At 45.2% G+C, this 13286-nt stretch overlaps 1 protein-coding gene across 1 annotated transcript; it reads right to left on the reverse strand.

The window, feature by feature from the left end:
• Window positions 1–13: 13 nt before the first annotated feature.
• On the reverse strand, window positions 14–11245 carry LOC100015541 (proteinase-activated receptor 4-like). The gene is made up of 2 exons (XM_001369541.4): window positions 10869–11245; window positions 14–8902 (listed from the first exon to the last, which is right to left on the reverse strand). Exons 1-2 carry the CDS (start codon window positions 10963–10965, stop codon window positions 7830–7832), a joined length of 1170 nt encoding a protein of 389 aa, XP_001369578.1. The 5' UTR covers window positions 10966–11245; the 3' UTR covers window positions 14–7829.
• Window positions 11246–13286: the final 2041 nt, after the last annotated feature.

The following is a 13286-nucleotide window of genomic DNA, read 5'->3' on the forward strand; positions in this document are numbered from 1 at the left end:
TTTTACAAACAAGTCATTAACCAACCTTTATTAAGCACCTACTCAGTTCTGGGAATACAAAGAAAGGCACAAAGCAGTCCCTGCCCACAAGGAGTTTCCAGTCTAATGGGGGAGATGACATGCAAACTATATGCGTACAAGATGTAGACAGGGCAGCAGGATGGAGGGGGATCAGGAAAGGATGAGACTGGGCATCCGCTGTTGGCCGGATTCCTCTCTTTGGAGTCAGACTAACTGCCTTCCAAGGGCACTTCCCCCGCTCGTGGATTCTCTGGTTCTCAGAGTCAGGATTAGAACCTGCGTTTTCTGACTGCAGACTCCGTGTCTGCCTTGCTACCTCTCTTGCCTCAGAGAACTGTTCTAGGTAAAGTTCTTTGCAGATCCCAAAGAGCCCTAGAAATAGGGGCTATTATTACTGGCTGCTGGAAAGTGCCTAGCCCAGCAAGACAGACATTCTTTCTGCAATGGGGCTAGCAGGGAGAGAGTGGAGGAGTCCCGTTACCATCATATAAAGTAGGGCTGGCCAGGCAGGAAGTGAGAGAACCCCAGGTTCTTGTTAGAACAGATCCTCCCTGAGGATCCAACCTCGTCCTCCAATGGCCATTTATCATCCCATTTGCCCACTGGCTCTTTCAGAGAGTAGGTCGAGTCACCAAGGTCAGAGAAACTCCAAATTCCAGGATATTATTGAAAGGATTTTGCAGGAATAGGCAAGATTCCTAGTGCTGCTCCCTTCATTCCACAAGCCTCCAGTCAAATGCTGACTCTTCTATTCCCTCTCTACCTTCTTCTCTCCTCCCCCCAACCTCCCATCCTCCGCATCCCTTGAATGGTAAGTTTGCTTGTTTCCACCTGCAAAATTCTCATTTCCTCATCTAGAAGAACTCTGGTCAAAGCCTGAAGGAGGACTCATGGCCATCTAGCAGACTGGATTGAGCATAGGATTTAGAACCTGGAGGACCTTGGCTTAAATCTAGCTATTTCCTGGCTAAGTGGCCCTGGACAGGTCACTTAATCTATAGGTGAGGTAAGCCTTTCTTTCCTCAGTGTAAGATAAGAGGGTCTGATTAGATGTGATTGAGGTCCTTCCTGGTTTCTTTAGTGAAGGGCCTGTGGAGGCCCCAGTCCTGGCTTAGTCTTTTGACAAAGTCAGGTTATCAACATTTGCCAGTAGCCTTCTGTCCTGAGAATGGCCCAGCTCAAGTGCCAATTTTAACTGTACAAAAGCAGAAAGACACCTCATGAAGAGCCCCAGTGGACTGTGGCAAAGAGAAACAGAATGAGAGCCTGCTCCAGGCTAGAGTCTGAGACCTGAATTCGAGAGCCAACTTTGCCACTGAATGATGAAAAGACCGATATAGCAAAGAGATTGGTAACCAGGATTTGTAACCAGGCGCTGGGTTCAAATTCTACTTTATTACCCATGTGATCTTGTGAAAATTACTTAAACTCGTTATATATGCTCATTATATTTCTCCAAAATGAATGGAGAATATTCAAAAATTGAGTGCTCCTACCACTAAGAAACAGCTGAGAGCAATTTTAGGAGCAACAGGGTTTTGCAGACAATGGATTCCTTGCTATGGGGAAATTACTAAACCCCTTATAGCATTAACAAAGGATTTGGTTCCTGAATCTCTCAAATTAGAGCCTGAACACTTGTCAGCTCTATCAGATCTAAAAAAGGCTATCATGTCTGCCCCTGCTCTAGACATCCCAGATTACAACAAGCCATTTACTTTATATGTGCATGAGTGAAGAGGAGTAGCCTCTGGCATGTTAACTCAGACTTTGGGACCTTCTCAGAGCCCAATTGCTTATTATTCTGCCCAACTAGACCCAGTAGCAGCAGGAGCACCACCATGCCTTAGAGGAGTAGCTGCTACAGCCTTACTAGTAACAAAAAACTTTGATTTAGTATTGGGATGTCCATTAACAATAATGTGCCCACATGAGATAGAAGCATTATTGATAAAACATAGAACACAGGCATTCTCGGATCAGAGAATTACAAGGTATGAAATAACCTTATTAAATAGTGAAAATATTACCTTGAAATGCTGTTCAACTCTTAACCCTGCCACCTTATTTCCAGATTTACCTACTTCAGGAGAACCATTACATAACTGTGAAACATTAGTGTCCATGGCAGAAAAGCCTCGAGATAATCTCTTGGACACTCCCTTAGACAATGCAGATCTGATTTTATTTACCGATGGTTCTTCTTTTATGAGGGATGGCATAAGTTACACTGGAGCTACCATAGTCTCAGAATTTGCTACTGAATGGTCAGCTTCACTACCTTCTAACATTAGTGCTCAAGGAGCAGAACTCATAGCTCTAAAACAAGCTTATATAATTGCCAAGGATAAAAAGGCAACAATTTATATGAATTCTAGATATGCTTTTGGCATTTGTCACTCAGTCGGGATGCTATGGCTCCAGAGAGGATATAGCCTCTAAAGTATGTTCAGCTTGCTCCATTTGCCAGGCATATAACCAACATGCTTATCATGGAAAAGCCTTTGGGGGACGTCCTCTGGCTTACACACCTTTTGAACATCTACAGACAGATTTCATAATGATGCCAAAGGCTGGACGTTATAAATTTTGTCTGGTAATTGTAGATCAACTAACTAGATGGCCGGAAGCATTTCCTACGACCCGAGCCACAGCAGATTTTGTTGCAAAGAGACTTTTAAAGGAAATTATTCCTCGTTTTGGCCTGCCAGCACGTATTGACTCCGATAGAGGGAGTCATTTTACCGATTCTGTCTTAAATCAAATATATTCTTGCTTGGAGATAACTCCCAAATTTCATGTTCCATATCACCCCCAGAGCTCAGGCCAAGTGGAGAGGATGAATAAAGAACTTAAAACTATGATTGGCAAATTATGGACTGAGACCCATTTAAAATGGCCTGAAATTTTCCCTCTGGCCCTATTTTATCTTAGAAGCAGGCCTAGAGGAGACTTACACATCTCACCATTTGAGATGCTTTTTGGACATCTGCCTATTCAGGCTAAGCCTTTCTCCCCAGCTTATACATCGCTATTAGGGGGAGATATTACTATTGCTTCCTATATACAGGAGTTACAGCACAAACTACATGAACTTCATGAATCCGGAGCTGCAGTACAAGCCGGACCATTAGACTTTTCTCTGCATGACCTGAACCCAGGAGATAAAGTTTATATCAAGAATTTCAAGCGAACTGGAGAAACTCAACCTTCATGGGAAGGACCATTCCAAATATTATTAACTACTCCAACATCTATAAAGATTGGAGAAAGAGACTCTTGGATTCACTGCTCACATGTGAAGAAAGCATCTTCTGCTGAGACTGATTGACTGTATCCTATCATATGCATTGTGACTCTATCTTATCATATGAATTGGAGATAATAATCCATAGACAAATGGATGCTGTTTTTTCAAGAATATATTGAATTACTGATTTTTTTCTTATTTTTCTTATTTCTTTTCTTTTTTGATCAGAATATTTGATTTTTTTCTCATTTTTTGTACTGAAGGTACACATAATTAATATTAATATTATTTTTTCCGGCAGTAATACAAGTTAATATATATACTCTTGCTATAATATCAATATATACCTAAAAGCTTTAAACTATGGGAACCTGCCATTTATTGATAAAATATTATAGGACTGTGATTAATGTTTGTGTCTGATTCCAGGAAAAGGGATAAAAACAAGGAGCACAGACTAAACCTGAATAGTGCCAACAGAGCACACAAGAAATATTAAAGTGAGACTCGAGGTTGTGACGCTTAACTTATGTTTAAGTTGTAGGACTTCCTTGTATCTACACTCTTTACGAAGTACTCAAACAAGTATAAAGCTTGACTATCATGCTGGCTCCCTATATCCCTGAGAATGACAAAAAAAATCAGATGAGGGAATGACATTTCCCCATCAAAATAGAATTCTAATTCTTTTCTTCTTATATTATGGCAACTTCCTGTAGTCTTGGCTACAAATGGCTAAGTGAAACATGACTGCATTCTGTCCTACATACTTGTGGGATAGAAATTACTTTAAACTGGACCTATACAAGGCCTATTTTGAATTTTTTCTTATGTTTTTGATTATTTTCTATTCTTTTGATAATTGACACATACACCCCCATAACTGAACATTGCATTCTGAGCTAAACTTGATTTTTTTTTAATACTTACTTCAGGGGGGATTGTATTTTAATTTAAAATCTAAGAATTTTTTTTATTTTTGAATTTTTTTTGAGATTGTATTTTTATAAAAATCCAAGAATTTTGAATTTTGTATAAAATTTTACTGTTATAAAAATCAAAGATTTTGATTCTGTTCGAGAAAAGATCTTCAAGAAAGAAGCTTGAAATTTTTATATCCAGAGAATAAACTGTTGCAGAAAGATGCCGAAAACCTACACTTCATCAAGAAGATCAAGAATGAACTTTGGATATGATTGATTGGACTGAACTTTTGATTGAACATTTATTGTAATTGTACACATTTATGCCAAAAGGGACTGCCCCTAATTTGGCTTTCTGTCAATGTGCCTAGCAAAACATTGGTTTTGCTTTCTTTTCTTTTCTATTTCCTCTCTCACTATTCTAATTTCTCTTAGAAAATTGAATATTGTGTATATCTATAGTTAGAAGTGCATTTAGAACTACAAATTGATTATGTTAAATGATCAATGGGGAGACTAATCTCCCAATGATCATCAGGGGGGATTGTAAACCTTAAAATTTCTTAGACTTATAAATGTTGGAAATTTCACCATTGGGAAATTTCATACTTGAAGAATTTCCTACTGATAGTGGGAACTCTATTGGAATGTGAACCTCATTGGCATGGGAGGTTCCTTCTCCTCCCTACTTAAGATTACTTTAGGACAGAAACCTTCTGCTGAACAATGGAAAGGGCTTTGACCTATGCTTAAGCATAGAACAGGAAGTTCTTTGAGTCATGATTGATTTTAGAATTGATACAATAAAGATACTTGGAATGACAGAACCAGGTCTTGGAACTTCCAATCTCCACCCTGCTCAGGGTAACAGCATTTAGGAAGGGCTGCAGCAAAGGATCAAGATTTAATTATTTGAGAGACTTCTGGGCGGTCCTGGGTTAAGCTAGAGCCACCATTGGCACAGGGAAGACATGGACAGTGATTGGTAGATGTGAGAACTAAGGGGAGTGAACTTGGATGGTTTCCTTAAGGATAGCAGGGTCTGAGGACTGAGAGGAGATTGGAGAGGTTTTGCTCTGAGAGGTTGTGCTCTGAGAAGCTTGTTCTGAAGGAAGCTGGAGGTGGAGGCCCCTGAGACTGTTTCTCCATTTTGGTCACGTGAGTGAGAGGGACTGATCTCTTTTCTTTGCCTCAGCTATCTAAGGGCTTGGGCCTTTTGGCCCAGCCTAAACAGAGGGGGTATTTAAGCCCTATTCCCTTCTCTCCCCTTTATCTCTCTCTCTCTCTCTCTCTCTCTCTCTCTCTCTCTCTCTCTCTCTCTCTCTCTCTCTCTCTCTCTCTCTCTCTCTTTCTCTCTCTGTCTCTGTCTCTCTGTCTCTGTCTCTCTCTAATACCTTTCTTCCTCCTGTTTGTAATTAAAAACTCCATAAAAGGTTGACTGCTGACTTGAGTTTCATTTAGGAATTACATAGCTGAATTCCTTGGCGACCTTAAATTAATATATATCAGTCTTTTAAAGTGATTTCCTTGTCACAACCCTCAGTTTCCTTTTCTTCTTTTGTCTATTGAGGGAGTTGGTATAAATGAGAGGCATCAGATAGCTGGACATGGACTTGGGGAAAACCTGAGTTTGTATCCTGCCTCAAATACTCAATAGCTGTGAGATTCTGAGCAAGTCATTAAACTTCTCAGCCTCAGTTTCCTTATCTGTAAAATGAATTTAATGACCTCCAAGGGCCCTTCTAGATCCCAATCTTTGATCCCATGAGCCCTCTCGGGCTTCTCTTGCATCCCATATATACTAAAGTAAAGGTAGTTAGATTAGCTGATCTTTAAAGACTGTTGCAATTCCAACAGTCTGTGTCCTAAGGTCACTCCTCACCCTGATATTCTGTGCTCCAATGGTCTTCCCAGCCATGACCTGTATTCTAAGAGTCCCCCCAACTCTGATTTTCTGTGTCCTAAAAGCCTTCCCAGTTCTGACATCCTGTGTTCTAAGGACCCTCCCCAGCTCTGACATTCTCTATTCTAAGGGTCCTCCTAGTCATGATCTTCTGTATTCTCAGGTTCCTCCCAGCTCTGACTTTCTGTGTCCCAAGAGCCTTCCTGGCTCTGACATCTCATGTCCTAAGTCCTCCCTGCTCTGATATTGTATGTTTGAAGGGCCCTCCCAACTCTGCTGCTCTTACCTTTCATCTTATTAGTCATTGGGTGCCTCCCAGATTCCACATTTTGGGTTCCAAAATCAGTTATAACTTTTAGATGAGGAAATACAATGGTGCCAACTAGCACAGAGATCTCATGTTAGAGCAAGGCAGCCAGCTTGTCATGAACCTTCATTTGCTGGGTCCCATCAAAGAGAACCTGATTAGAATCCACCTGGGTCTCAAGTCAGTTCTCCATTGAGCAGAGCCTATCCTATAGTCACCATCATGTTTACTGGGGGAACACGGAACAACTGATGGGGCAGAATAAACCCAGCCAGCATGGCCCAGGTGGCTGCTGAAGAAGACACCAACTTGTCCCAGCTGCATGTTTTGGGTGCCAGGCCTCACCCTTGAGGCCCCTTTCCTCTCTCAGGGGCCACACCTACTTCAACTGAGGAGGGAGGGATCTGGGATCTTGAAAGTTCAGCCGGCAAGGACAGATCCCAATAAAACCAGGCATGGGATGTTGGAGTTGGAAGGGTCTTCCGTGACTTCCAAATCCTTTCCTGAAGTGTGGCATAACAGAACTACAGAACATGCCAAGTCATTGTCCAGCATTTCCTTCAATACCTCTAGGAATTCACCTCCCCCTGGGCAGCCCATTCTCCTTTTTTGTGGCTCTATTGTTAGAACATTTTTCTCATATTGGTCAAAATGTGTATACTAGTCCCTCCATCACTCTGTTGTTTTTTTTAACCCTCACCTTCCATCTCCGAATCAATACTGTGCGTGGGTTGCAAAGCAAAAGAGTGGGGTGGCTTAGTAGCAGCAAAAGCTGAAACTGCTCTGACAATCCTTCCAAGGCAGAGGAGCATTAAGGGCTAGGCAATTGGGGCTAAGTGATTTGCCCAGAGTCACACAGCTGGGAAGTGCCAGAGGCCAGATTTGAACCCAGGACCTCCTGTCTCTATGTCTAGCACTCTCTATCCTCTGAGCCACCTAGTTACCCCTACTCTCCCAGTCTTGGTCCTGTTTCTTCCTTCTTTGGCCAAACAGAATATTCTGATCTCTTTCCTTCACTCACTAGAAGGCAGATAGTGTCTGTTATGTGCTCCCCACTCCCCCATGCTGTCCCCACTGAGTTTTCGCTTCTCCAGGACAGACACCCTCAGTGCCATCAGTATTTATCCAACAGGAAAGAAAGTACTCGCCTTCCTTGGAAGTGGGGTTGGAGCTTCAAGGATTGTGAAAAGTCCTATTGAAAATGGAAGCAGGGAGGCAGGCGGCTGATGCCCCCATGCCTAACCCCTCTCATCTCTCCAGTTTGGTGAGACAAGGATGAGGGTGGCAATTACAGGGCACCTTTGGGCCAGTGACAAAGGGGGGTTACCAGAATATACCAGAGATTCCTCTGGAGCTGACACAGAACAGGCCCGTCTGTCCTAGAGCCACCTGTAGGCCAGATTCGGTGCCAGAGCCCATGAATCTCTAAAGGAGAGATGTAGAGCGGGTACCCAGCCCAGGGACATCTTCCTTGGAAGTTTTCTGGACTGCGAGCCTGCTCCTGTGCTGGTGACAAAGCTTTCCTTTGATTTTGTCCCTGAACTCCTCAGACACATAGTAATAGATGAACGGGTCCACACAGCTGTTGAGGGTGCTGATGGCCAAGCTGAGGACATACCAGAGGTAGAGTTTTCCAAAGCCGTTGGCCTTGGGATCCGAATAGTGGATGAGCAGGAGAAAGTTGCTGGGGGTGAAGAGTACAACCACCGAGGCCAGCACCAGCACTGTGAGCTTGATGGCATGGCTGTACTTCTCCCCACTGGCTGCCAGGGCGCAGATGACAGAGCTGTAGCAAAAGAGAATGACCAGCAGTGGGAGGAGGAAGCCCAGCACAACCAAGCAGACGAAGATGTTCAGGAAATGGCCATTCTGCTCATCTTCAGGAAGCACGTCGTGGCACACGATGAGCCCAGAGCTGCCGTGCAGGGGGTAGGACTGCCTATAGACAGTCAGGGGCAGGGTGAGGGAGGCCGCCCCAAGCCACGCCACGACACAGAGGCAGCTGGCAAAGGCTGGGCTGCGCACAGAGCGGGAGAAGAAGGGCTGGACGATGGCCAAGTACCTGTCCAGACTGATGCAGGCAAGGAGTAACATGGAACAGTACATATTTCCATAGAAGAAAGCAGTCACCAGGCGGCAAAGGCCCTCCTCAAAAATCCAGTTGTGGCCCAGAAAATAGTAGGAGATCTTGAAGGGGAGGACTAGAACCAGGAGCAGGTCAGCCACAGCGAGGTTCATCAGAAAAATGGTGGAAGGCAGCCTCTGGATCTTGGTAGCCAGCACCCACAAGGCTAAGCCATTGGCTGGCAAGCCCACCAAGAAGACAAGAGTGTAGAGGGAAGGTACCAAGCTTGTGGAGACCCAGCTAAACAGGAGCTTCCGGAGCTCATTGTCCAGATACAGGTAGATAGTGTTATTAAGGTTGAACAACTCCCCAGGTAAGCCCATTCCACTGTAAAATACTGAAGTGTTATTGGTGGGGCCATCTTCATTTTCACCTGTGGCAAGAATCAACTATGGATTAGCAGGCCAGACCTCTTAATCATGGAAACAGTCCCTCCCCCCATGCAAATGATCACCATCAACTGGTCAATTCCATGAGGAAGGTAAGGGTTTAAAAAAAGTGAGATGGGCTGTATGTAGACTCATTGCAAGGAATTAGAGAGAAGGAAGAATGTGTCTGGAAGAGGAAGGCAAGCTAGCAATGCTTAGTGGGTCAGTCAATCAATAAACATTTATTGAGCACCCACTGTGTGCTAGGCACTGTGCTAAGCACGCCATCGCTTCTGTCATTAGCCATATCAGAAAGAGCCTTTGATGATTCCCAAAGTGCCTTTGAACACAAAATGCAAGAGCTAGAAAGGATCTGAGAAATTGAGTCCATTTCCTCCATTTTGCAGAAGTGGCAATTGAGTCCCAGCAATTTGCCTGTGGTCCCAGAACAGGACTCTGAGCTATGCTGCCACATCCCGAAACTGGAATGAATAATGACACTGAAAATGGTCCCCGACCCAGACCAACATGTCAGGCTTTTCCAGGAAGTTACCCAGATGCTAATCTTCTCATCCCACTCTGAAAGAGCTTGATTTGGCCCCTAGTGAATGCTTCCCTCCCTCCCTCCCTCCCAGTGTGGTGGCAGCTCTTTAGTCTTCCAGATATTCTGGGTAGACCGTATGGGTGATGGGAAATGGTTTGGGGGAGGGCAAGGTGGAGAAGTCCTTGACAAAGAGACAGCCTGGCATAGAGTCCTGGCCACTGGTGGGCCTCTTGGAGGGGACCTCAGTAGGAAGGACCATCAACCTTCCACACCACCTAATCTCCCCCACTCATTTAATAGGTGAAGAAGGAGGAACTTGCCTAACTTGTTCAACAGAGAGTAAATGGCAAAGCCTCTATCTCAAGAGATTCCACTTCAAGATGCTCTATCCCAACCCTGTCCCTATACTTATTTTACAGATGGGGAAACTGAGGCCCAGAGAAATTAAATGATTTACCCATGGTCACACAGATAATGGCAAGGCTAGGCTCCAAAACAAAATCCACTATTCTTTCCCCGATATCATGCGGCTTCCCTCTTCCCAGGATACCCCAAAACAAACCCTCCCAAGACTAGAGCCCCAAGTGGAAGTATTACTAGCTTGGAGAAAATAGGACCAACCTTCAGGGTGCCAGTATGTTTGGGTGTGTGTTGGGGACTGGGGGTAGGTGTTATAACATTTTTCCACCCTGTAAGAGCCACCTAACCTGGCCCTTGTTTCCCAGGCTCCTCATCTGTAAAATGAGCTGGGAAAGGAAAGGACGAATAGCTCCAGTGTCTTTCCCAGGAGAACCTCAAATGGGGTCAGAAGAGTGGGATACGACAGAAACAACTGAATTACAGCAACAAAAACATGGCCAGGCACCGCGCTATAACATTTTGCTATTTGATAGCAGAGATTCCTTTGGAATATCATTGGACTAGGCAATCTCTGAGGTCCCTTCATCCCTTCTGAATCTCACATTATGGGATTCCATGGCTTAAACTCAGCAATCCCCTCCTCGTCTCTAGTGCGGCATAGTGGGGGAAATATTGGAGATAGTCTATATAGATGGGTTTATAGCTGACCCTCGGTTTCTTCATTTACACATGGGGGACTTGAACTAGATAATCCCTAAAATCTTGTGAACCCTAAATCATATAATGTTGGGAGTCCAGCCCTCTATCCCACACCGGCCTCAGGCACTCTGTTCATCTTAGCCGCTCAGTCAGGAACAGAATCTCAATGGCAGGACTGCCTGTGTTGGTCCCTTACCTGTCCACCCTCCCAGAATGTCCTACATTCTCTGGACCTGACTCCCAGGAGGAGTATCGGCAAGGCAGGGCGGGGGGCTACGAGAACTCTTTGGGCCCCCCTCCCAATCAGGGAACCTAAAGCAGGCAGTTCAGAACCTTCCTGTTGCCCTTCTCCTAAAAGGTGAACTTACCCGTGTTGTTAGTATCATCATCGTAGAAAGTCGGTGCCAGGCAGCCAGCCAGGAGGCAGTAGACTAGGAAGAGGATGGGGCTGCAGGAGCTCTGCATGGTCCAATGTACCAGGCTGGGACTGAATGGAGCAGAGGCTGAGAGCCAGTGAGATCACGCTGTTCCAAAAGGCGGATAGGAGCTGCTGTGATGAGGCATTTCCTGCTGAGGCCACACACACACACACACACACACAGACACACACACACACGGATGTGGACACTCCAGCCTTGAGCATTTCCTGATGAGGAGACCATAATTGTGTTTAGATTAATGCAGCCAGGCCTGCGTTAAGGACATGCGGGACATGCACATCTGCTCTAGGGCCATGTCACCCAGTGGCAGCAGCTGAAGAGGGATGGGCAGGAGGCCAGACGTGGCTCTTTTAGCATCTGCATGGGTACCAATGCTTCATTTTGAGCCAATCCAAAGGTGGGAGCGGTAGACAGTCCTTGACTGCATGGCCAAGCCATTAACCCACCGACTGCCAGCTAAGGCTGGAAGAGAGTGCTAAGAGTGGAGAAGAAGGAGAGAGCCAAGCCAGGGAATCAGTTAGCTCTCTAACCTCCTCTGAGGTCCTGACATTGTGCCCTCTGTGGCATTCCCCCTCCATAAAGACAGGAAGAAGCTCAGGGCAGAACCCAAGGAAAGTAGGATGAGGAGACAGGAAAAGTTGGGAATGGGAAGATAAACACAGGAAGGGAATGGTCTTTTCTTTCCAACTGCAACCTCGAATCTGGATTTTGTCTCTCGTCAGCTGACGACATGTGACTCAGTATCTTTCCCAGATTGTTTTTTTCCATTTTGGAAAGGCCCAACTAACTAAATCAGGAAGGACCAAGGAGGAATTAGCCATTGTCTCCATGGTCCCAAAAGTCAGGCAAAAGCCAGGGGCAGGGAAGTAACAGGGACTTAACTGCCAACCAAATCCTTGGTCCCTTCAATTCTGTGCCCAACCAGGGTCTACCTGTTGGTTGGTTCATAGAATGAAAACAGGAAAAGCCCTGCCTGGTAGATGATTCAGGGCTCCTGCCCGGCTCTTAGAAATGCCAGAGCCCAGGGCCTGGCAAAGGCTGGGTTAAGACTGAAAGGACTATGAGGAAGGCGGGAGCCCAGTGGGAGTTAGAGCAACTTTCACCCTCCTCATTTTCAGTAAAGTCACAGGAGGTATCTGCCCATCTCCAAAAGCCCAAGGGGCATTTTCCAGCTCAACAATGGTGTGAGTAGAAGTTAATGGGTCCTCCCAGGTTCTGGCTGTTAGCCACCCAGCCACTATCTCAACCACTAAGCCTGCCCTGCCTTCCACCTTCCGGTCCAAGAACTTAGAATGGCACCAATTAATCAATACTGTTTACAGCCCTCGCCCAGAGGCTCCAGAGAGATGAGATGGCAAAGAGGAGCATTAGACGCTTCTCTCAGAGATCTCCCAGGGGATGGAGTTGGGGCTAGAGTTCTGTAGAGGAGGAAAGAATGCTGGCCACATCATTTCTCAAATCTGTAGAGAACTAAGTCAAATGGATAAGAGTGCAAGTCATTGCCTAGTTGATAAAAGATCGAAGGATATGAACAGGCTGTTTTCAAATGAAGAAATCAGAACTATCTCTAGTCATATGAAAAAATGCTCTAAACCCCTCTTGATGAGAGAAATGCAAACGAAAACAACTCTGAGGTAGCACCTCACACCTAGCAGATTGGCCAACACGACAAAAGGACAATTCAAAAGAGATGATGGGGATGTGGGGAAATAGGGACCCAAAGGCACATTTGGTGCAGTTGTGAACTGATCCAACCATTCTGGAGAGTAATTGGAACACTGTGCCCAAAGGGCTATAATCTCCTTGGGCCCTGGAATAGCACTACTAGGTCTGTATCCCAAAGAGGTTTGTTTAACAAAGGAAAAAGACCCCCTTGTACAAAAACATTTAGAGCAGCTCCTTCGGCGGTGGCAAAGAATTGGACACTGAGGGGCCGCCCATCAATTGGGGAATGGCTGAACAAGTTGTGGTATATATGGCAGAATACTAGTGTGCTGTAAGGAATGATGAGCACCGTAATTTCCAGGAAAACCTTAAAAGATCTACAAAGTGAAATGAGCACAACATTACACACAATAACAATAGTGTTGTAACTGATAGACTTAACTGTTTTCAGCAATACGGCAATCCAAGATGATTCCAAAAGGACTTGGGGTGGGGGGGGATGCTCTCTACCTCCACAGAAAGAACTGATGGAGTCCAAATGCAGATTGAAATACACTTTGAGGTGGGGATGGGGGGCAGCTGGGTGGCTCAGTGGCTTGAGAGCCAGGCCTAGAGATGGGAGTCCTGGGTTCAAATCTGCCCTTTAGATGCTTCCCAGCTGGGTCACCCTGGGCAAGTCAC

This window comes from Monodelphis domestica, chromosome 3, assembly GCF_027887165.1.
Source record: "Monodelphis domestica isolate mMonDom1 chromosome 3, mMonDom1.pri, whole genome shotgun sequence".
In the NCBI taxonomy this organism is placed as follows: Eukaryota; Metazoa; Chordata; class Mammalia; order Didelphimorphia; family Didelphidae; genus Monodelphis; species Monodelphis domestica.

What these genes read in the sequence shown, in the direction of transcription:
- LOC100015541 (XM_001369541.4), bottom strand. Translation starts at nt 10,965, where the DNA reads ATGCAGAGCTCCTGCAGCCCCATCCTCTTCCTAGTCTACTGCCTCCTG. An exon ending in TGATGATACTAACAACACGG is followed by an intron (nt 8,903 to 10,868) that starts GTAAGTTCACCT and finishes TTCTTGCCACAG; the next exon opens with GTGAAAATGAAGATGGCCCC.